At 32.7% G+C, this 24789-nt stretch overlaps 3 protein-coding genes across 3 annotated transcripts; 1 reads left to right on the top strand and 2 right to left on the bottom strand.

The window, feature by feature from the left end:
• Positions 1-2: 2 nt before the first annotated feature.
• On the bottom strand, positions 3-13563 carry LOC123657196 (death-inducer obliterator 1). Its single transcript, XM_045592778.1, has 17 exons — positions 13114-13563; positions 12711-12872; positions 10427-12206; positions 10147-10339; positions 9522-9758; positions 8971-9423; positions 6547-6882; positions 6025-6177; positions 5832-5947; positions 5234-5740; positions 4896-5158; positions 4710-4822; positions 4424-4632; positions 4116-4326; positions 2537-2666; positions 717-904; positions 3-447 (listed from the first exon to the last, which is right to left on the bottom strand). Exons 1-17 carry the CDS (start codon positions 13244-13246, stop codon positions 283-285), a joined length of 5349 nt encoding a protein of 1782 aa, XP_045448734.1. The 5' UTR covers positions 13247-13563; the 3' UTR covers positions 3-282.
• Positions 13564-16630: 3067 nt separating this feature from the next.
• LOC123669772 (eukaryotic translation initiation factor 3 subunit E) lies at positions 16631-24561 on the top strand. Its single transcript, XM_045603366.1, has 8 exons — positions 16631-16825; positions 16987-17103; positions 17611-17778; positions 18082-18204; positions 22842-23218; positions 23325-23519; positions 23669-23903; positions 24451-24561. The coding sequence occupies exons 1-8, from the start codon at positions 16715-16717 to the stop codon at positions 24475-24477; spliced, it is 1353 nt and encodes a 450-aa protein (XP_045459322.1). The 5' UTR covers positions 16631-16714; the 3' UTR covers positions 24478-24561.
• Positions 19485-22109, bottom strand: LOC123669782 (zinc finger protein 480-like). The gene is made up of 4 exons (XM_045603376.1): positions 21894-22109; positions 21082-21842; positions 20834-21011; positions 19485-19563 (listed from the first exon to the last, which is right to left on the bottom strand). Exons 1-4 carry the CDS (start codon positions 22107-22109, stop codon positions 19537-19539), a joined length of 1182 nt encoding a protein of 393 aa, XP_045459332.1. The 3' UTR covers positions 19485-19536.
• Positions 24562-24789: the final 228 nt, after the last annotated feature.

Raw genomic sequence — 24789 nt, 5'->3', positions numbered from 1 at the left:
TGTTTATGAGATGTATATATGTTTAACAATCTTGGAAATTTCGTAACACGAAACAATATCATTGTCATGAAAATCCACAAAAAAGGATAAACCTTGCAAACAGAATCCGTTTTTTCATCCACTATGTTCTATATTATGTTTTCTGTAGATTTACTAATTAACTTAAAATACAATTAATTGCAATTAAATATTGCCGTCTACAAGTTAATTTTACAAACTTAATCCTATACTGCACTGCCTATAATGAATATAAAATAATTATAAATGTCCCTCTTTAAATAGTTAAGGCATAGGTAGTGTACGCATGTCGACGTCCGCAGTTGTTGTTTCCGAGCGTTGTTTTATCGTGGCAAGAATTTCTTGAAGGTTTGACGGTAATGCAATATCTGCTAGTGGTACAACTGGCGCAGGCGGAGTCAATGGTCTTGATGGTGAATATGCCTCGTTCTGTAATAAAATTCACATAATATTACAAAATCTACATCATTATACATCATTACAAATACATAAACACACAACATATCTACATCATTTACAAATCGTATGGCATATGTATTAAAAACTATGTATGCATGAGCATAAAATCTAGGTAGCGTTATAAATTAGTTTAGAAAATTCTAGGTAGCGTTATATATTAGTTTAGAAATTCTTAATCTTTGCAGTTTTTTTCATGCAAATTTGAATTAGGTATTAAATGTCTATATTCTGATATTTACCTCTTCTCCCACTGAGGAATCGGCTTGTGTCATCTTTAGAATTTGTTGTTTTTGTTCTTCAATTTGTCGATTCAGTTCTTCCATTTTACTTCTTAGCGAACTCGAGTTAGGCGGAAGAGAGGGCGCTGAAGCACTATTGCTACCTGATGATGATCCTGGACTGTACGCCTCTTCGTCGTCGGCAGCGGCTAAAATAATGAGTGTAAAATGATATTTAGAATTCTGATAGTATTTACTAAATTACTTAGTTCACCTTATCACAGACTACTATGTTTACTACTAAATGTAATATTTCACACGTAACAGACACATTAAATATTTATTTAAAACTGCCCAGTAAATTTATACATTTAAAGAAAATGTCTGTTTTTATAATAATATATTCATTTCATATTTTTTTATCGATTTTATGAAATAAATTTTGACATACTTTTAACTATTTTTATAGAGCTCACATCGTAAGGATAATATTAAATAAACATAAACAGACAATAATCAATACTATAAAAACTCAAAACCTTAGCCCATTTACTTAATTATTGTGATGTCGAGTAATATTTAGAAAGACGTGAGTAGCTGGAGAGTATATAAGTGTATAATCTATGGCTGAAGAAAAGAAATAAGCAAGGTTATTCTGTGTCAACCAAGAAGCTTATATAAAACAGTGGAAAGTGCATCTAAAACATTTTAGTGAAGACAAGTTCATTCACCCCAGTTATGTTTTCTATCCCCCTCACACTTTATTTATAATTGCCATGCTATGTACAAAAAATCCCAATCAATATGTGCGAAGGAGCAGACAGACACGTTCATTATTTAGCACGAAAGCACGCTTTTTTTGAGCAAATGCTACCTATAAGTATATTTAAGTATATAAGTAGTAATTTTTGGACGTATTGTTTTCCAAGAAAAAGGATTTGTAGGGGAACCTGTGGAACTAATGCCCTTCGACCGTGTTCCCACTAAATTACAACATGGGGTTATTCAAGGGGCAGACCAACAAATTCCTGAAAGACTAGAACATTGAGTAGTTACTCTGATGCTGCAAATGTTCATGGATGGGGCTAATCACTTAACATCAGGTGACCGCCTACTCATTTGCCCAATTTTTTTACTTCTACAAATATAATAATTGATTTTAAAAGTTTTAATTTCTAAAATGACGATTCGAAAGTGCTCTTGGAGCCTATTTGAATAAAGCTATTTTTGATTTTGATTTTTGAACAACGCATCTTCGTCATCACGTTTTTTAGCCTACCAAATTTGACGGATCTAATTATCACTTGAGTTTGAAGAATTCCTTATTCCTAGCGCATCATAATCTACCGAAATAATCTTCAAAATGAAGCTAGAAACGATAAAAATATCAACTCAAATAGTAAACATTTTTTGATAGCTTATTACCATTATCGTCCATAGGGACGCCGCTGTCCCTTTTCATTTTTGCGAGACAGAATAAAGAAGTCTTGTAAATGCTTGACAAAAAATAGTATGGATCCTGAACTTAGGATCAATGTGGTACCTACAGAAAGAGATATAGAACATACGTGACGTAATTCAAGGTCAAATTTTTGTCTTCAAAGCATTGTTTACGATGCACTCTCCAGTGTTTTGTATAAGCTTCTTGGTGTCAACTCAAAAATGATATTAACCCATCCTAGGGCAATATTACACATAATAATGAAGCGAGGTTTTCTGGGCCAGATTTGACATGTACAATCTTAAAAGCAACCATATATATATTTTCCTAATTTTACCTCGACAACTTTTTAATTTTAGCTAGACCTCTTAGAAAAAAAATTACATGTCTAGTGACTTACCCAACGAAGCAGCAATTTTATCCTTTACCGAGGTGGAGAGAGCCGTGGACGTGAAGGCCGGCATGGGGAGCGCGCGGCGTCGCGGAGACAGTGGCGGTGTGTAGGATTTCTTGCGGGACTCACGCGCCACCTGGCATTTATTACGTACTTAATATACATTTTAAATTTATAGAATTATTAGTTCATACAATTTTATATAAATGCAAATTAATGAATGTTGAGAACATTTTGTTGTTATAGCTACATATCCAAAAAATTGTATGGTCGACTCATTGGCAATTGTAGGTTTTGTTTCAGCCCAAGTTCAATTAACTCAGTGGAATAGCAAATCAAATTGTGTAAACTTTTATTCAAATATTTAAAACGCATCGTATTATATTAATTTATTCAGAAACAGTGGAAGGTCAACCATACCTGCAAAATTTTGTTCGATTTACCCTTGCAACAATTATACAATGTGTAAGTATTATTCAAATTATTTTTTTCATCTTTACGAGAAAATGTGAAACCCGAACCCCAATAGGATGAGTCGTGAAACAGCGACAAATACAGACGCAAATATTTATACTATGAGCGCGGATTAAAATCAGGATCGAGAGCGCTTCCGCTAGTTAGGGGACATCCAATAATTATATGAGTTCAGAATTTCCGATGAAATCTCATTTAAACCGAGGCGGGGATTAACCAAAAATCTCACATTAACTTCAAAAAAAGTTACAGATATTTAAAAAATATATATTTTGAGTGTTTATTTGCCCGCTAAAATAAATCTCATAGATATTAAAATCATTTAGTTTTTGGTTTGAATTTAATTTAAATAAATTAACTATAGTATATCTGAACAGTTTATTTTCCGTCAATCTTACGTAAGGGGAGCGGGAGGGGTTCAGGCAAATCTCACCTAAGGGTGGTGGAGGGGGTAGTCTAAACTAATCAAAAATTGCTCGCGTAATTAATGGATGCCTCATTATTGTGACGATTGTCGTGCACAATGACGATTGTGCAGGCTCGTCTCGTAACCATTTTCATAAATAGTTAGTTTCATTCCAATTTATATCATCTATGTTATACCCGACGTCCTATAAATAAATATTATGATGAATATTTTATTACTATATAAATTAATATATATGTTGTCATAAGTAGTATAAAAAAGTAAATAATAAAAGGTCAATGTTAAGGTGGAACAGGAGAAATAATAAACTCATGATACACGTAAAACATTGCAATATAAAGAATATCTTATTTATTATTCTAAACATGCAAGAATTCATTTGTCGCTCTTTTATTTTTAATCTAAGTTGTACATTTATTTACAGGTCACATAGCCAGTTATAAAAACTATTATAATTTTTTTTTAGTATTCTTATCATTACAAAAATAAATAAACTTTAAACAACATTTTTTTGCAGTATTTATTTTCGATTGTTTGATTCTGACTGTAACATCCGATTGCCGGGCATAAACCTTTCTCCGTGTAGAAAAAGGGTCCAAACTTAATTCTAACATCCTTAAAAATAGTATTTATTTACAATATCATTTAAAATATTGCCCCTCTTGTGCAATCCTGTTAACTGACCTTCGCTGGTACAATGTCTTTGGGAATATGAGGAGCTAGGCGTTTCTTTCTTTGTCTTATTATGATCGATATTAGAAGATGTGTCTTCACTTCCCCGAGACCAGGTCCATCAAGAGGTAATAAAACTGGAGGTAAAGAAGTGTTTGCTGGTATTGGAACTATGTAAAAATCTTTTACAGTTGCTGTGTTTGATACTTTTACCACGCCCAATCTGTAAACAGTTGATATTTAAAATAGTTATGTATATTAAAATTGTACCTAAGAAAAACATCACAGTAAACTTTCATATTTTGACAGAGAAAACAAACCTATTGCGACTACTTAGGTAACTATACAACGCAATGTACTGCATCCTTTCTTCGTCATTTGCTGCTTGAAGTTTCAGTATGATAATATCCTTGTTACTAGCTCGTTTCATCTTACTAATATACTCCCAAACTGTATCTGGATTTATTCTGCCCACAATATCCAGTTCTGGAGCTAAATCGTCTTCCAAGTCTATTGCATTTCCAGACACCTAAAATATTGTTCAGTAAATAAATAAAACTAGTCTATATGACTACATAAAAATGTTCAAATTGGTTAAAAAGGTACCTCATGAGCTGCTACATAGAACCGGGCGACATCCACCATATTAATGCAACCGTTCCACACTGTTGCCGCTGAGTGTTCTACTGTACTAGTAGGTTCCTGATCACTTTCTGCTTCTAAAAAAATATTATAGTTTACAAAAGAATTACAACAAAGCATAAATTTAATTTTTTTTTAAAAATAAATTACCAGATTTATCCTGTTTTTCATATTTAGGCACAGGCAAGGCTATGTTGGTATCAATGGTAAATGCCTTCGTGGGATCGTATTCAACATTTCCATACTCTGATATTTCATTTTTGTAAGTATCTTCGTAAACATCTTCCCTTGATTTCCTCAAGTCCTCTTCTGAAAAGGCTGATGTTATCATCGGTTCATGGGGATCATACTCGGGATGTGCTTCCTTCATCATTGCAGATTTCGGTCTTTCGATAGAATCAGAATCTGTTGAGCTATAAAAAATTTGTAATGAATAAGTATATTTTAGATTAACAAATAAAATATATTCCGTAAGGTGGACTACATACTCATTTTTATTTTTATTTGAAGCAGCCTCTTGAGACCTAGATCTATGTTTAAATTTATCTTCCGTACTGCGTCGGGTGGAACGCGATCGAGTTTCTCCTGAGCTTCGCTTTCCACTGTCTCTGGAGTGAGATCGTCGCGATGAACGTCGTAAGGAACGCGATTGAGCGCGTTCTCTCGAGTCAGATCTGGAATGTTCTCTAGGTTTTCTTTTAGATCTTAACTTTGATCGCGATCTGTGCCTTGAACGGTCTCGAGAGTCAGATTTTTCTTTGACAGACTCAGTTTTTGATCTTTCCTTTGATTTAGATCTCGATCTAGATTTTTTAATCGACCGTCGGGATGAACGATGTTCTCTTTCCTTTATATCTGATTTTCGTTTGGAAGATCGTGAACTTCTTTTTTCGTAGTCTCTTTTAGATTCTTTGTCTTTTTTTCTAGAGTTACCTTTATCTTTATCTTTCTTTTTACTAGCGCCATGCTTTTTGTGCGATTCTTCTTGTTTCTTTCTGTAAAAGGGGTAGTATTGATATAAAGAAAACATTTATAATCTGTTATGACAGTAGAAATTTTACTACACTTTAAAACGTTTAAACGTACTGTTCATTTTCATCTGGTAATCCATCTCCAACAGCATCATTCAGTACTGTTACCAAGTCCTCCACTGCTACATTTGGATCCAATTCTGTTGAAACTGACTCCTTTGTTTCCATAACCTTAAAAACAATAACATAATTATTTAAGTCACAAAAGCATACAGCATCTTTTTAGTTACGCATGAGTTATACTCTACCTCTTCTCCTTTGTGTGTTTTTAAAACATATGTTTTGCTTGCAGCTAAAAGATCGATTTCTGATTTTTTAATTAACTCCAATTGATGCTTGGCTTCCTTATCTCTCCATTGAGCTAATTCTTGACTTGCTAATTCTTCTGGCGATAATCGTACCTTTAAAATGTAAAATAGTCATCACTACAAAGTATACAACAAAGTCGTTTTCCGCTGTCTGTATGATTAGATATTCAAATCTACTTAACAGATTTTGATGCGCTTTTCTTTAGTAAATAGTGATTCCAGAGGAAGGTTTTATATTTATAATGCATGCATAATTTAGTAGAGGAAAACTGATAGTTTTCCTATCCGTGCGAAGCTGGGGCGGGTCGCTAGTAACATATATATATATATATATTCAAATTTACAATTTAAATTAATTATGGTCTAATTTCGACCATTGGGCGACCACTAGTATATTATATATTTAAGTACATTACAGAAATATTGTTTATGAACAAAAAAAGCAAAAAAAAAAATCTTTACCAGTTGTTTAGGGGTGATAACACGCTCACATATTTTTTCCCAGAGTGACAGATTTTTACGATCTTTTATATTAAACATTAACGATCTGTATTTAGCTTTATATTTCATACCGACATCTCGGTTGAATAGTTCGTGTAATTCAAACTCAGTATCATTTGCGAACTGTTGTATCTCTTCTTCTGTAAACTTGGGTCCATCACTTTCCGCCATACGAATCGAAATTTGTTCTTGTAAAGCTTTGCGCACATTTTCTCTGATAGGATCTTCGGTGCTCATTCTTGTTCTCTTATCTGGTGTGTCTTTCCGTCGCGACGTCGATGGCGAAACTACTTGCGGCTATGTATGTACACAATTGTCGTTAGTACGCTAAATTCAGATTTAATCACAGTGTAAACTGTTCAAGGTTGATGACATTACATAAACATAATCTTTTCAGTTTTTACAAAATTTGTAAATCAGTGAGAAATAAACTATTCATGAAATTAAAAAAAAAAAAATTAAATTTGTGTCAGAAAACAGACAATATAAGAGAACGTAAACCTACACCAAATAATGAAAAATCTTAAACGTCTCTTCCGTTTTAAAAAACGCGAAAATATTGAGCCTTTAAGTAAGTGCAAAATAAAATACTGGTATGATACTTTAATATTTTGTTTACCTGTCATAAGGCGAAAACACTATTTTATTATGACCCTTATATCGATGTGATAGAGTCCTATTTCATGGTGCTGTGACATCATTTTATTAGGTTAAAGATGAGTCACATTACGGAAGTTTACCAAAGAAACAGAGACTACTATGTTCGCAGTGTTTTGAATAACAATTATTCACTATATTTAAGATCAATATTAAGTGAACATGTGCTGATCTATATTTTAGGTTAAGTACTTTTAACAAAAAATTTTAATTATACCAAAAAAGTCAAGAAACTAGTAAATCTTAATTTAAAAGATTACTTCTATGCCTCCTGTGAGGAGTGATATAAGTCGAGTTGTAACCTTTGTTACCACGTTTTTATTATCTTGGGTTGTATGCATGTATGTATGTATGTATGTATGTATATATGTATGTATATATGTATGTATATATGTATGTATGTATGTAATGGAATCTTTGAGTTTCCCAATATCCTTATTAGGACCGCCAGCATTAATAAATACTTTCGTGGATCCTCTGTAAGGAAGTAAGAGAGATAAAGCTAGCGCGCAAGCGTGGGTTGCTGGTAACAATTATTCTAATATGTGCGGAGAGTTATAAAAACATAGTAAAAAGTTATGAAAATATAGTAAAATGCACTCCACGTTTTTTTTACTCTGAATTGAATTATTCTCTTAATAACTTAAATTTTATTATAATTTTATTTTGAAGTAATTAATTATGTTTGATTGTTCGATCTTCTACTACTGTAATATAAACTCTTTGTAATTAAAAAATATTTTCTACTTTTTAGTTCCATTAGCTATAAAAGCGTGTTTTTTTTTTAGATTTTTTTTAACTATAATTTTTGTGATGTGATCATTGGCATTATCAGAAGAAAAAAAAATACAACAAATTTTTTGGTCTAACTCACGTCTATATATATCTGCTATAGTTAGGGAAATATTGTTTACAAAGTGAGATAACTGTGTGAAACAATTCGTGTATATCGATATTTGTCAAGTTGTAACCGTTCTTCAGTAATCAATCACTCTTTCTCTAAATATTCAAAGCTATTTTGCGTGCTTTGTGATTTAAATGCGATTGTGTTTAATTTCATATTTAATTTTTAATACATTTTTCGGTAAATTATGTGAATAGACGAGTGATAACAAAAAATAATAAGTCTAAAGGGTTATATCTTTATCCTTGTTTGGCACACATTGCGCTAGTCATTTATTCTATATTTTATACAAAGACAAGTATAGATGTCAAGTAATTTAACAGTAAAAGTATCATTTGTCACAATTTTGCACTTGATAAATGTGAAAAAAGGTAAAACAGTAAAACTCAAAGGTTTTTTCGTAAATTACCATCAAATTGAAATATTTACTAAAATAACTAATATGTATATTGAAAGAGAATGTTTTACACTACAAAAGTAGATACTTCAGTTGAACCTAGCCCACTTAGTTTACGAAGAAGAATTTTTTAAATCTTGTTTAATTCGAACCTATAACATGATTATTTTCGACTTGTATCACTCGTCACAGGAGGCACAGTTTTCAAAACAAATTTTTCTAAAATTGTTAAGAATTAACAGGGAAAGAAAAATGCCGAAAAACTGCTGACTAACTAATGGTTAAGAAAAATTTCGTCCATCACTAGTTTCCAATAAAACAATGTAGCAGAATAATCTGTAAACTTTCCTTTCGCCAAGCAGTGAAAATTTACAAATGGATAAATTATAATACATAGTATAAAGATAAAAATAGCTAAAATACATACCTTATCCATCAACGACTGCGATCGACTTGTAGTTGCACGAACAGGTTTTTTAGACTCTGTTGCAAGTTTAGTTGACTTAGGTGTTTCAAATATTTGTTGTGGTTGAGACTTAGGTGTCACAGGAATTTTTGGTTGAGGTGTTGCTTTAACGTCTTCTTTAGGTGGGGGAAGAGCCTTTATCACTTTTTCTTTCGCCTCTGAATGTGGAGTTTTCGGCTGAATGGTTTGATCAACTGGTTTTTTAGGAATTCTAGTGAAATTAAGAGTGGTTTGAATTTTATTTGGCTCATTTGTAGATTTCTTTTTGGGTATATTAGGCTTAATTGCACTTAATGTCCCTGGCCTAACAACTTCAAATGTAGGATTCTTTTGGAGCCAAGTTTTTAAGTTTTCAGCAGTAGGAGCGTTTGGACCTGCCAAAAGTCTTCCTGATTTTCTTTCGTAAACTATGACCTATAAAAAATTAATGTTAATTGTAAAATGGGCGCTTTAAATGCAGTAGTGCATTAAAGCTGGAAATATGTTGCGAAAGCTACCAATCAAATGCTTACCCTAGATTCAGAATTAGGTTTCTCAGGTGCTTTGCCACTAGAGTTTTCACTTTTAGATGTGGGGGTTTGACTCCCTAATGAGTCTTGTGCGTGTTTAAGTATACATGCATCACTGCAATAAATACTACTGGCTCGTGCGGGTTTCTTACAAACAATACAAGTAGTTTTTGAGGCTAACTCTTTGGTGATAGCAGGCTGAGTTGTACTTACTACATTCTCCCTTGGTGTTACTGATAACTGTTGAATAAAAATTTGGTTTAAAAAGTGTTTTTATGTTTAGTTGAGAAGCAATGTTTAGCTGTTATAAAAATTACAATTCTTTACTGCCAACTACAACAATGCTATGCAATCTTGTAACCATAGCAGCACAATCTAAACAAAATATTATATATCATTTAGAATTTTGACAATCATTACCTTTTTTTTATGTTACAATCAAATAATTAAAAAAAAATACAAATATTTTGATCAAGACAATTAAAGATTAAGACACTAGTAATAACTATTGTATATTATACCAAATAGCTGTTCTATTTTATTTTTCTTTTATTATATAGAGGGGTTGTAAATTTACAAATTTTATGTAATAGAAACAGTTAAAATGTTTTGTTCAATTGCTTATTACCTTGGCTGTACTCTTGGCAGGAGTTTTTGTATTTTTAACACAGTTAGGACATCTCCATTCAATCCCTTGTTCTTCCATTTGTTGACCCATTGCTTTGGTGATGTTGACACATTTGCCGTGAAACCAATCTTCACACCCATCACAACATATCATGAACCTGTTATTGTGTGGTTGCTTACATATACACCATAACCTAAAATGAAGTATGATATTAATACATTTTAATCTTATATGGAAACGTATTTATTTAAAGATTGTAGTAATTGATTTTACTAAATACCTATTAGGATCATCTTCTGAATTCCAACTTTCTTGAGACTCTAGAGATATCTTTTCAATAGCTGTTGATTGAAGTGCTTGTTCTTGTTTTTTCTGCGATAACTTTTTATTTGAATACTGTTTTGCAACCTGTTGTACTGTAGGTTCAGGAGTAGTAAGAATAGTTGGTTGTAATTGGACTGGAACTCTCGGTGCCGAGCTATCCAAGACATTTACGGTTTCAACTTGACTCTTCCTTTTAGACGATCTAGTAGCAGGTGCCTCGATTGGAGGCAAGGTAATAACGCGTCCATCTCGCCTAACTATTTCTATGGGATCTTTCCGAGGCACAGCTGTCTTTACTGCCTGTTTCACAAGAGGTGGTGTTGCATAAAGATTACTAGGTGTTTGAGGCTGATAAGGCAATTGCACTGGAGTTTTGGCAGGCGAGGGATCGACTTTACCTAGCACCTGCTTGTCTATAACTTCTTGTAAATTTTCTGAACTTTCAACTAACTGAGCAACATGCATCAACAAATCTTCAGTCAATCCATCTTCCTCTGGTTGTAGACCACCTAGTAAGTCTAGGGTTGGTGAGAGGGGTCCCGCTAACCCTGGACTATTTATGACATTAGTTGCAATACTTGGCTGTACTTTCATTGACTGTGTAGTTGTATCCTGCAATATTTGCGCTAGACTGGCGTCATCTAATTGAGGCATAGGATCATAGTTTTTGGTGCTCTTTTCTGGTATGTTTGATATCCTTGACTGTTTCATATATGTTTTTTGTGGGACTATAGGTTTCATTTCTTCTGAACTTTCTGATTTGGAAATGGGTGCTAGTTGAGAGACAGGTTTAACTTCATTTGATTCAAGAGGTTTTATGAGATCACTGGGTTTCTTTGTTATCACTGGAGCTTCTTTATCAGTTTTGTTAGGTAATTTATTTTCAGTTGACACTCTTCTAATAACATCAGGTGAAGAGAATAAAGAAGTCATATCTGATAATAGTGCTGTCATGTGTGCTGGCGTTTTCTTCTCTCTTTTAACAACTTTTGTTAAAGTAGGTTTAGGTACTGGTTTAGGTGTTTCAGCAACAGCGGGAGATGTCTGAACTTTAGCTGGGAGCACAGAGTCTAAGTCTAATTGCTTCTTTTCCAGCAAGGGATTCTTACTCAAAAGTTTTTCTTTAATATCTCTCTTAATAGCATTCTTATTTATCTTCAATTTTGATGCTGTCTTAGGATCTACTTTAGCAGCTCTAGCCACATGAACGCTCTTAAGTATTCTTGGTTTTGCTTTCTGCCGTCTTAACTTTTGAGGACCTGATTTATCATTTGAATCTTTGTAATCAGAATCTGAATCTCTGTCTTGTATACTATCACCAGAAGAGCTTGCTGATGACGATTCTGTATTTTCTTCAGATTTTGTTATTGCTTCAGAAGGCTTCGTTACTTCATTCAATAGTTTTGATTTTGTTAGAACTGGTAAAGGTTTTGTTAAAAGATCATTTCCTTTCAATATTACTGATGGTTCTGATGAATTAATAACAATTTTTTTACCTTTAGGTATTATTTGTTGTTCTAAAATAGTAATTTTTTTAGGTGTAGCAACAGGTTTCGGTGGAGGAGTGTGAGTAATCTCAATCACGGGATCATCAAACGGTGTGAATGTTTCACTTTTTTGTGGTAGAACTTGACTTGGAGATGTTAAAGGTGTGTAGCAATGATCATTTTGGAAACCAATCAAACTGTTCTCTCTTGTTTCTATTCTTAAAGATTGTAACATTTCCGCTCCACTATCTGAAACATTATAATTAATAAATAAATGATATATATTTATTTAAAGTGTTGTGGCCCTACATTTCTTAAATTTAAATATTTTAGACAGAATTATATTACTATGATGCCGCATTGGCGCAATGGTGACAGCACTGGTTTGTGGCTGTTGCGGGTTTGATCTCAGCACAAGACATACATTTGTATTGGCCATACAAATGTTTGACGTGGTCTGGGTGTTTGTGCAGTCCTTGTGGGTCTCCCCACTGTTCCTCAGAGAGCACGTTAGGCCTTTGGTCTCGGTTGTCATCATGTACACCTGATTGCGATCGTTACTCATAGTAGGGAATATATCCATCAACCAGCATTGGAGCAGCGTGGTGGATTAATCTCTGATCCTTGTTCTACATGGGGAAAGAGACCTACAGCCAACAGTGGGATATTACAGGCTGAAGCGTAAGCGTATGTTACAATCGCTTCAGCCTGTAATATCCTACTACTGGTATACAATTAATTACAATAACCTACCATATTTAATGATACTGTCAGGCTCATTATAGTAGCTATCAACTGACAAAGTTACATGAGGGACTTTATCATCTTCATTTTCTGAGTCTGTAGCATCGTCCGGACGGCCCTCGTGACCGACGCGGACTACACTTATACCAGCAGCTTGAGATCCATCACTTCCTAGAATTATCAAACAAAAATAAAGTTGACTCGTTGAATATTTAGCCACTAATAATTTTAAACTTAATTGTCAGTATTCAAAAGTCAACAATATTTATGAATATTAATTACAATACGAAACGCGCACTAGTTTGTAAGCAAAGTACATGGATATAATTGGTGAATAAAAGTTACAACTACTAAAACTACTGTTACTAGAAAATATTGACACTAAATAATGTTTAAATAAGAAATCGCTTACCCATAAGAGTACCCAGTAAATTCTGGTCCACCGACAAGGATCCATCCTTGTTTACAATAACAACCACAGAACTATCAGTTTTAGTTGATGGTCCATTTAGGTCCGTATAGTTAGTAATCACTGTATTAGACATTTTTCATCACAATTTATGCAACAAACTTCATGCAAGACCTCTATTTTTAGCCCACTTTTAACACACATGCTATCGCGTCTATCTATAAACACATTCGATACTTGACGCCATTTTGAAGTCCCTCTAACAAGAAAGGGCGCGCGTTAGTTGCATTACACACTATTTGAAGTTATAAAAGTGGGAAAAATCACCAACCACATTTTTAAATTACATAAAAAAATCCGACAACAACCAATTTCTTAATTATAAGACCTGTTAATTAATTATTTAAATACTAAAAGCAAAATAATACGCACACCGCATATGCTTCACAGATAAACATTATTCAAATTTGAATTTGACATTTTACAACAGACTAAAAATAAATGAGAAACAAAAGTAGGTATACAGTCAAAATTCAAAAATATTAAAAAACATGATTAGGTACGCTGTGGCTGTCTTATATTTTAGTAGGTAGGTACGTTTTGCCCTCAACTTAAAGGTGGCTCCACACATGGCTATTTGTGTTTGCTGTTCAGTATTTGTTGTTTTTGACAAAATATTTGACGTACGGGCAAATAGACGATACGACCGTCTACACATGGAACCAAATATCAAAAAATTAAACATATTTTTTGATATTGGCCTTTGATGTGCCTTGCAAAACCGACAGAAGTTCGGTAAGCCGTATTTGTTATTGGCCATATTTGCCAAATAGATAAATACGGCAATAAATTTGGCAAATACACTCTCCACACATGGAAGTTATTTGTCAAATATGGCAAATACGCAAACACAAATAGCCATGTGTGGAGCCACGGTAACGTGTTACATAGACACATACAACATAGATAACACATTGACACCACGGGGCTAAATAAATAAGAGATAATAGATTTTTATATATATTTTCTAGTTATTGATATCTTTTTTAATTTTGTTGATTGATTTTTAATTAAGTACATAAAATTATTCAGGAAATTTAGTATTTTAGAAAATAACAAATACCGTAAAATAAAATAAATCAAACAAAATAATAATAATAATATTCTTTGACGGTTCGCAGGAAAGTGGACATAAGGTGCCAATCAAACCACTAATTGCAAATTCATGCGACGTTTCGACCCTTTATTGGACCATCATCAGCCACTTTCCTGCGAACCGTCAAAGAATACTTATAACAAATGGACACAACGATAAATAATAATAATTCAAAATATTAAGTGAAATAAAAAAACATGTGTCTTTATTTATTTTTGTCATCGTCTATTATAAATAAGCTCTTAATAATTCACAATAATTAACTGACTTTCAAAGTTTAGGCTATAACATTATTTACTACATTATGTAAAAACATTTGGTATCAGAAATGTTTTTCAAACTCGACATACTTCACGTTCTCTATAATTGCTTCATATCATACTTTTTGTGATGTTATCGCCATTTCGGTTGAATTTTAAAGTATAATTTAATATTTGTTCGCGGATAAATCTTCCTATAAGATATTGCTCATTTCTTCTACACTCGATATAAATTATTGAAATCTATAAAGTTTTAGTCTGCCATAATATAATAATCTTTGCCCTCCATTTTATACTTTAACTTTACCATAATTATGTACTTGTCTAACCTAGTTTTCCAATTACAGCACTAAAGCGCATTATGCGGCATAATACCCAATGTTGAATGTTTCAAACTTTCAACTACAGCAATGACCTACCCCACCCCAGCCTGCAAAAGAATGATATTTGTAATCAAAAAAATACTGATTGATAGATTTTGAATTGCTCAATTCAACTACGGTGTCCTTTTAAATTGCTCACCTCAAATTATTTAATTAAAAATCAAATTTTTTTTTAAAAATCAAATATTTTCAAACTCCTATATCTTTTGATGTATACAATATTTTAAATTGCTCAACGTGTTAAAACCCTGCTGAAGTTGCATTTATAATTGCTCAAGTACAGATTTGAACAGCTCCACTTTCCTTAATTTTTAAATAAATATATAAAGTTCGAACAAATTTAACGTTTACATCATAAGATAAGGTGAGCGCTGCGGATGCGCATAGACATTGATAGGAAGCCAAAAAAATTGTGGATATTCGTAATAAAAAGATGCTAATCGTTCGATTTTCAATAGCTCGATTCAACTACGTTGGCCTTTTAAATTGCTCACCTCAAATTATTTAATTAAAAATCAAAAAAGTCGTTGAAAAAAATTCATTTATCAATATTTTCAAACTCCTATATCTTTTGATGTATACAATATTTTAAATGGCTCAACGTGTTAAAGAACTGCTCATGTTGCATTTATAATTGCTCAAGTTCAGTTTGGAACAGCTCCACTTTCCTTAATTTTTAAATAAATATAAATAGTTTAAACAAATTTAACGTTTATATCATATACAAGGTGAGCGCTGCGGATGCGCATATACAATGATGGGAAGCCAAACAAATTGCGGATATTCGTAATAAAAAGATGGTAATCGTTCGATTTTCAATAGCTCAATTCAACTACATTGGCCTTTTAAATTGCTCACTTGAAATTATTTAATTAAAAAAAAAAAAAGTCGTTGAAAATATTCTTTTATCAATATTTCCAAACTCCTATATCTTTTGATGTATACAATATTTTAAATTGCTCAAAGTGTTAAAGAACTTCTCAAGTTGCGTTTATAATTGCTCAAGTACAGTTTGGAACAGCTCCACTTTCCTTAAGTTTTAAATAAATATTTTTAATTAAATAAATATTTATAGTTTGAACAAATTTAACATTTATATCATAAGACAGGTGAACGCTGCGCGTGCGCATAGACAATGATGCGAAGCAAAAAATTGCGGATATTCGTAATAAAAAGGTGCTAATCGTTCAATTTTCAATAGCTCAATTCAAATACGTTGTCCTTTTAAATTGCTCACCTCCATTATCCGCAAATATCCGCAATTTTTTTGCTTCGCATCATTGTCTATGCGCATCCGCAGCGCTCACCTTATCTTATGATGTAAACGTTAAATTTGTTCGAACTTTATATATTTATTTAAAAATTAAGGAAAGTGGAGCTGTTCAAATCTGTACTTGAGCAATTATAAATGCAACTTCAGCAGGGTTTTAACACTTTGAGCAATTTAAAATATTGTATACATCAAAAGATATAGGAGTTTGAAAATAATTGATTTAAAAAAAAAATTGATTTTTAATTATATAATTTAAGGTGAGCAATTTAAATGGACAACGTAGTTGAATTGAGCTATTCAAAATTTATCAGTTAGTATTTTTTTGATTACAAATATCATTATTTTGCAGGCTGGGGTGGGGTAGGTGGGTTGCTCATAGGTATTACTATACTCCATAGATTATACACTTATATACTGGTAACTATACTCTGTGGGTTACTCTTTGGTAGCGAGGTTGTGACTTGTAATCTGTCAATAGTTTTGAGCACGAGTGTGTTGGTTTACTAATTGGTTACTAATTTTTAGAAAGTTAATGATTATCGAAACGATGAGTTATTCAAAATTTGATTTGACTTTTAAAATAGGACAATATTTGGATAGGCATCTTGTGTTTCCTTTGTTAGAGTTTTTAGCAGCAAAAGAGGTAACGTAATTAAGTAACTTATGTTTCATATCTAATTTCTCTGATGAATCCACATAAATAAAACAAATTAGTACTTAATAGAATTAAGAAATGTAATTATTAGCTCATATTTCAATTAACAAAAATATTTAAACAGTTTACGTATTCGTTTTGTACTTCAGACGTATGACCAGTCCGAACTTTTGCAAGCTAAATTGGAGATACTAAGTAAGACAAACATGATAGATTATGTTATCGACATAAGAAGTATGCTTTACCCAGATGAAGACACACCAGAGGTAAGATTGTTTTTCTTTACTGATCGTGAAATATTAACAAAAAAATGTAAAGCAACCTACATAAACTAAAGTGATTTGATTTTAAAGTACCAGATTTTATAAAACTAGATTGGCAAGCAAACGTTGTCAAACGACCGTAAGCGATTACTGTAGCTTATATACTTGTCTGTAACTGCAACACAGGAAGCATCGCAAACATGTTGCCGACCATAGCTCCAATTCCCCCAGGAGCTGTGGTCACCCTACTCACCAACAGGAACACGATACTGCAAACAGTTTTATTTAGCTGTGATCTTCTGTAAGGTTGAGGTACTTACCCCAGTTGAGCGGCTCCATATTTTGAGCAAAACATTTCCTGCTGTGCCTTATCTCGGTTAGGGTAGTATGTTATTAGATCTTTCATTTTATAAATTAAAATAAATCAAGACTCGGCTCTAATTGTACCCTGTACGTGTCATCTTAAAATAAGGTAACATATAGAATAATAATATTGAAAATTATTTCTAGGAAATTAAAATGAGGAGAGCAGTTGTACTGTCACAGCTACAAGAACTGCAGGATGCTGTTGAACCAGTCCTAAAGTTGATGCAACGGGACGATGTTATGAAAACTGTTGAAACTATGAGAGATCCTAAAACTCTTATTAACTTTTTGACTACCAATAAAGAGTTTGAGGTTTGTTATATAGTTTTGCATTGAGAATATAATAGTTATTACAAGGATAAAAGAGGATTACTATAATTTGATTTTTCTCTAAGCACAATAAAAAAATTGTAACCCATACATTAGTAATCTTTTGTCAATTTATTCAGCCTAAAACATCCCACTGCTGGGCATAGGCTTCTTCCTCCAAGTAGGAGGATGATCGTAACTTAATCCACTGCATAGCTCCACTATGGTTGGAAAATATTTTCCCTACTATGAGAAACAATTGCTCTCAGAAAAAAGTAATTTAATTGTTAAATATTTTATTTACAGTTTAAAATTGAGATGATCGATAGTATGTATCAATTGGCAAAATACCGTTATGAGTGCGGTAACTATGTTGAATCTGCATCATACCTGTACTTCTGCCAGTTAGTGATGTCACCTACTGATAAGGTTTGTACATAATATGTATTGAATATGCTATATAGTTTACAATTTTTCTGGAAATAATTACATAAACTTGACTAATATCAGTCACACCTAAATCCTAATTTGTTCTATACCTAGATGATTTTAAAACTATACCATTTATCTATGTTATGCATCAAAGCTATGTGGTTACGGCAGTAAAGAATGTGACCACCCCCTCTCTTCCTGTGGAACCACCTCGGAACTAAAAAAGCCGACCAATGGTGGGATCCAACTGCTGGCTTTAAAATAAACAGGCTGTAGACAGGCAGCATGGGCAACACACATGAGTTCACGCCATTTTTGGCGCAAACTTGAGAAGGCCTATGTCCAACAGTGGACTGCGATAGGCTGAGGTGATGATGTATTAAAGGAATAAATATTATTACATTTAATATTAAAAATTAAATCAAAGCTCAAGGGATAAGTTGTAGTAAAAACTAATGTGTGGTTTTTAACTATGCTGGTGTAACAACAATATTCATATATCTGTGAAATCCGTGAAAATGATGAATCATCATAATACAGACAGTGCAGGCAGGACACTAATTGTGCCCCTAAGTCTTACATATATAGGAGAAATATATTTTATGACTTTCCTAATTGTTAATTTGCTACTACCATATAGTGTTCTGTTATATGTATAGTTTGGGAGCTGAATATTTCTTCGAGATTATTTAGGTAAAAAAGGTATATTTACAATTGCATTGCAGTATGTTCTCAATTATATCAAGTATGTATCTATAAAAATAATTATTACTTTTGGAAAAAATGTGAACAAAATTGCCATAGTTCTCTTGCTAATACATATTTTACTAACATTTTTGAATATCATATCAAAAATTGACCGCTCCAGCGGGGTTCGAACCCCACGCCACGCCACGCCACGGTTCGCTTAAACCGAAAATAAAAATCATCATATCAAAAATTTCGATCTAGCGGGTATATCGTTCCATAGCTTAATTGACTAGAGCGCCGACACGGTCAGTCTGAGACGCGGGTTCGAACCCCGCGTGAGCGGTCAATTTTTGATATGATATTCAAAAATGTTTGTAATTCCTTATATGTGGGTAACACAAAAATAAAATCGTACATATTTTACTAATTACTTGATTATGTCAATGTTTCTTTTCTCTCTTTTTAATAGCCAAAAGATATATAATACCAATTATATACTTCAATTTATTATACGCATAAAACTTAAATTCCTTATAAAAAGAAAAAAGGAGCTCTTGAATTAATTTACCGTAAAAATAAAATTTGTATTATTAATAAAATTTTATTATAAGATAATAATAACAACATTTATTTCCATCTTCAAGCCTCTGCTGTTACTGGGTAATCCTGTTTATAAAAAATATGATTAAAAAAATATGTGTGCGTCTCTTTATAGGAATCCATAGCTACATACTACATAGTGAAGCTTAATACTTAAAATTGAACTTTAAACATGAAAAACAGTTGTAACATATGTTTTAATTGGTTATAGGAAGACTTCTGTAAGGTGTCTCACACTTCTGAGGTGCTGTGTTTTAAAGACGACGGCAATTAAAAACGGGTTAATAATAGGATCTTCTTGGCATCTTATGGGTTCTGTTAACAGGCTAATCCTCTTTTTTTAATACAAAAACGTAATTAATAGGTGAAAACAATTTGACAATTAGGGAGGTGTATCAATCAACCTAACTTCCAGAATCTAGATAACTTTAATACAAATTATTATATGCTTGATATAATTATTATATAAGCTTAGCAACATTTCGAAATATTCCGCCAAATATGCAAATCCCGATAAAGGAATACCATAATTATTGGAACTATAAAGTATATAATTGTGTTTGCTCCCAAACGAAGATAAACCGAATTCAATTACATCGACAAGTAATAAAACGTAAGTAGACGAAAGAATAGTCAAGTAAATACGCGTTATCAAAGATTAATCAAAAAAGTAATCATCAGATCTGGATCAAATTAAATGACACCACAAGAAAAGCATCCGCTTTGGATTAAAACAAAAATCATTAAAATCGGTAGACACAGTAAAAAGTTATGAAGTATACAACGTAGGTCGACGAAATAATAGTCAAGTAAATACGCGTTAATAGATATCATTATAACTTAAAAAGTACTTGTGAGATCTCGATTAAATTTAAATGGGACCACATAACAAGCACCACCTTTAGATTAAAAATAAAATTGAGTGTGTTGTTGATTGTGACCGTAAAGTCGCTTTAGGACAATAGTTTCACGTGGTAAGTTCATAAAAAACATTGATGAAAAATTGCATACTTTTATGAATTGAATTGAATTATTATCACTCAACTATTTCAAACTGCTAGCTCTGACTTACGCGAAAAGAGAGATAAATGTGACACAACCAAACGCTTTGGCCAATCGTGCCTCTTTATCGCTTGTTCCGAGCTCTCGCTTGCACGCTCAGGCTCAGGTGGAACGTGACACTTTTTCGTGCGTGCAGCCGGTGTTCATCGATTTATAAGACGTTATCACGTCAAAAAAAATTGAAATCAGTCCACCCAGTAAAAAGTTCATACTAAAATATACAGTCGAATTGATAACCTTTTTAGAAGTCGGTTGAAAATAAATAAATACTTACAGTATTGTATAGATATCCGCCATTGAAATGAGGATGGTACTTATTTCTGTGATCTTGTATTTGAGATATAGCATTAAACCACTGTCCACATATTTCACATTGAAAGACTAGTGTAGTTATAAATACACAGTTGTCCTCATTCACAGATGTTTTTGGTATAAAGTGACTGACTTTGTACCTAAGAGAAATGTTTTAAAAACTGTAATATTGGCATTTTACAAAGAAAACCTATCACCTAACAACCTTACCTATGATTGTATAACTGGTCATAATTTCTAAATTTTCTATCACAAGCATTACAAAGAAGTAGTTTTGGTAAAGAAAACTGATAATATATTTTCAACCATAAACATGAAAGCCAATGTTGTTCTGCTGTCTTGTAACATGAGAATGCTAAATTACAAGCGTTACACTCGTAATTCTTTATAACATTGTGCATCTTTAAATGTCTAAGTAGCCTAGGTATATTCGTAAAAACTTTCTCACAGAATTCGCATTGTAATAATGAAGAAGCCTTTATTTCTCTGACATGTTCTGTGTCATCTGATTTACAACATTGACTCGCGTGTTTTAAGGCGAGGTCTTGTCGTGGCCACACCTGAAAACACTCAGTGCAAGTCCAGACAAACTGCCAACGTTGTTGATTATCTAAACTGGTATGTCTTATGGAATGATGTCGACGAAGACCAGTTTCATACACGAAACATTTACCACATTCGTCACAAGGATATGAGCGCAATAGTTTTGGATTAATTACGCCCAATATCTCTTTCTTTTTTGTGTAATTTAAAGCTCTATTAAGCATGTGTATATTTTCCATTATTCGAGCGTTGTTTTCTTTTACTTTCTCTAAACTATATTCAAGCGGATTTATTAGGCAATCTCGATTATTGATATCAAATGTTTCTGTATCACTTTTTTGCACATTCTTTTCCTTTGTTTCTATTGTTCTAGAATTCATTTTTGATATTTCAGATTTTATGTCAATGTTAAGTTTTCCGGGAACTTGCTGAAATTTAAGATGTTCACGTAAATTGTTCAAGATATTAGCGGTTTCTACATTCTTTGCACATGAATCTAGATCTATGTTACTTGTATTCTCTTCGGAAACAACTTTCACGATTAAACGTGGCTTTTCTTTCTCTTTCCTTTTAAGTTCTTCCGAGCCGTTATACCATGTACCAAACATAGCTTTATCATTTTCTTCAATATTTATTCGTAATGTCTGAAAATTATCCTCTGTTCCAAATTTATGAACTATTAATTTTGCTGACATTTTGGAGATTGACGATGGTTAAAAAATGTCAAATTATTATTTTTGTTGAGATTTTAAAAAAGTTCGAATATACACACTTATTTTCTCTATTTTCAAGGAGTGAGTAATTAACTTTGAATGTTTGCTATCTTCTATAATATAATTGGAGTGTCAGTTTGTAATAAATATTAAAAGAACTGCTTTTTACTAAAAGCATATGTATGTAAACATGGTACATATGCCAAAATAACATTTTTTTACAATTTTTGTTTGTTCTGGCTAATCTCTGAAAAGGCTGGACCGATTTTGACGGGACTTTCACTGGCAGATAGCTGATGTAGTAAGGAGAAACGTAGGCTACTTTTATTTTAAAAATGTATTTATTTTATAACTGCGAAATGAACAATAATTTTTGTTAAATTTCAAGCGGATGAAATCGCGGGTACAGCTAGTTTTAAATACATGACAAATTGAATTCCCCTATTTCAAGTATTCTCAGATTGTTTACAAAATAATTTTATGTATCAACATTCTTTATATGTATACTTACATGTGTTTGTTGGGTAATTGTTGATAATCATGAAAGCATTCATCAACTTATGAGTTACAGTTATGTAATTTCTTGTAAACTTGTCACTCATTAACTAATAATATTGATGGAACATATTTTTGGCTTTTTTGTATTTACAATATTAATTTCAAAGAACTATAGTATTTTTCTGCCTAGCTCCTAAAACAATAAATTTTTTTTAGAACTATTTGTCGGTTCTCTGGGGCAAATTGGCAAGTGAAATTTTGGTCCAAAACTGGGATGCTGCACTCGATGATTTAACAAAGTTACGTGAATTCATCGACAATGGTGGCGCAGGCGCTACTGCAAACAATATGCAAGCTCTTCAACAGCGTACGTGGCTGGTTCACTGGTCTCTTTTCGTGTTTTTCAATCACGTGAAAGGCCGTGACCTAATTATCGAGATGTTCCTGTACAAACCATTGTACTTGAATGCTATTCAGACCATGTGTCCACACATACTTCGTTACCTGGCCACAGCTGTCATAATTAACCGATCTCGCAGAAATGCTCTCAAAGACCTCGTTAAAGTCATTCAGCAGGAAGCATACACATACAGGTATAGATAAATACGTTTCCTATAATTACAAAGTGGTTACACTCGTATTACTTTGCACATGCAAAATGTTCCTTAGATTAAGTCTATAATATTGTTTTCTTTTTAGGGACCCAATAACTGAATTTATTGAACATCTATACGTTAACTTCGACTTTGAAGCTGCGCGCAGGAAATTAAACCAATGCCAAGCGGTCCTCCTAACAGACTTCTTTTTAATCGCCTGCCTGGACGAATTTGTTGAAAATGCTCGTCTGATGATCTTCGAAACTTTCTGCCGTATACATCAAGTGATTAGTATTGGGTACGAATGTGTTTATGTAAAAAATTTAATGATATTTTAGCTGAATATAAAAGCTTCAGAAATTATACATTATAATTATGAAATTCAGGTATTCGAATATTTTCAAATTTAATAAGGCTGTAATAAATAACTTTTTATTTTTATTTTAGAATGTTAGCAGAAAACCTTAACATGCAACCAGATGAAGCCGAATGTTGGATCGTCAACTTGATACGTAACGCACGCTTGGACGCTAAAATAGATTCTAAACTGGGTCACGTCGTAATGGGAGCCCAACCTCTGTCGCCCTACCAACAACTCGTTGAGAGGATAGATTCGTTAGCGGTGCGATCAGAAGCCCTCACGTCACTTGTAGAAAGGAAACAAAAAACGCGTAATCAAGATGTAAGTGAACCGTTTTTAACAAAAACGTGAAGTCACTGGTATTCTTGTAAAATGTAGCCCGATTTTTCTTTTTATTGCCCGTTGGCCCACCCCGAGTCTGGGTGTAATATAAATATTTACTTATATTTATATATGTATTATTTATAAGTATGTTTATCGAAAAAAAATATGTAACTATTTACCAGTCGGCTGTTACCTGTAATACAAGCATTATGTTGCTTACTTTAAGAACAGGCGACCGTGTGTGTATTGTGTAGATATTTATTTATTTAAGTTGTTGATTGGCGTACATTACAATACTTTACTAAAATTGTAGATAAAACTTGTTTTCATTCATGATCATGATTTGATTTAGTAATATTAACGGTAATCGGTAGTTTACTCAATGTAGTGTCAAAAATAAAAATAAACATATACCTATTATTTAAAAGAAACTATTTAAACATTACTTATATTGATCTAATATTTGTAATCTAAACTTAACCCTTTATAGACGAGCAAAGAGAAGCTCAAGAAATTACCATTATTATCTTTTTTTTCTTTTCAGATACGTTGGGGCGCCCAAGAATTCTAACCAACCACATAAAATGGCTTACGAGAAACAACTTCGTATTTTGTTAATCAAAAATTTTAATAAATATAAAGAAAATTGATCTAAGTTGTGTTTTATTATTATTCCTTCCCGATTCAGGCTATAACACTCCAATTGCATAGGCTTCATACTTCACTTAGGAAAGGGTTATATGTCCTACTATGACTAACGATCGTTATCATTTTATTATATATACGACTAGGTCGGCAAACAAGCGTACGGCTCACCTGATGGTAAGCGATTACCTTTTTTTTGTAGGCATCGCAGGGGAACCCATTTACGGGTGATATCCAG

This window comes from Melitaea cinxia, chromosome 1 (assembly GCF_905220565.1).
Source record: "Melitaea cinxia chromosome 1, ilMelCinx1.1, whole genome shotgun sequence".
Classification (NCBI taxonomy): Eukaryota; Metazoa; Arthropoda; class Insecta; order Lepidoptera; family Nymphalidae; genus Melitaea; species Melitaea cinxia.
This window is presented reverse-complemented; position numbering and strand designations above follow the sequence as displayed.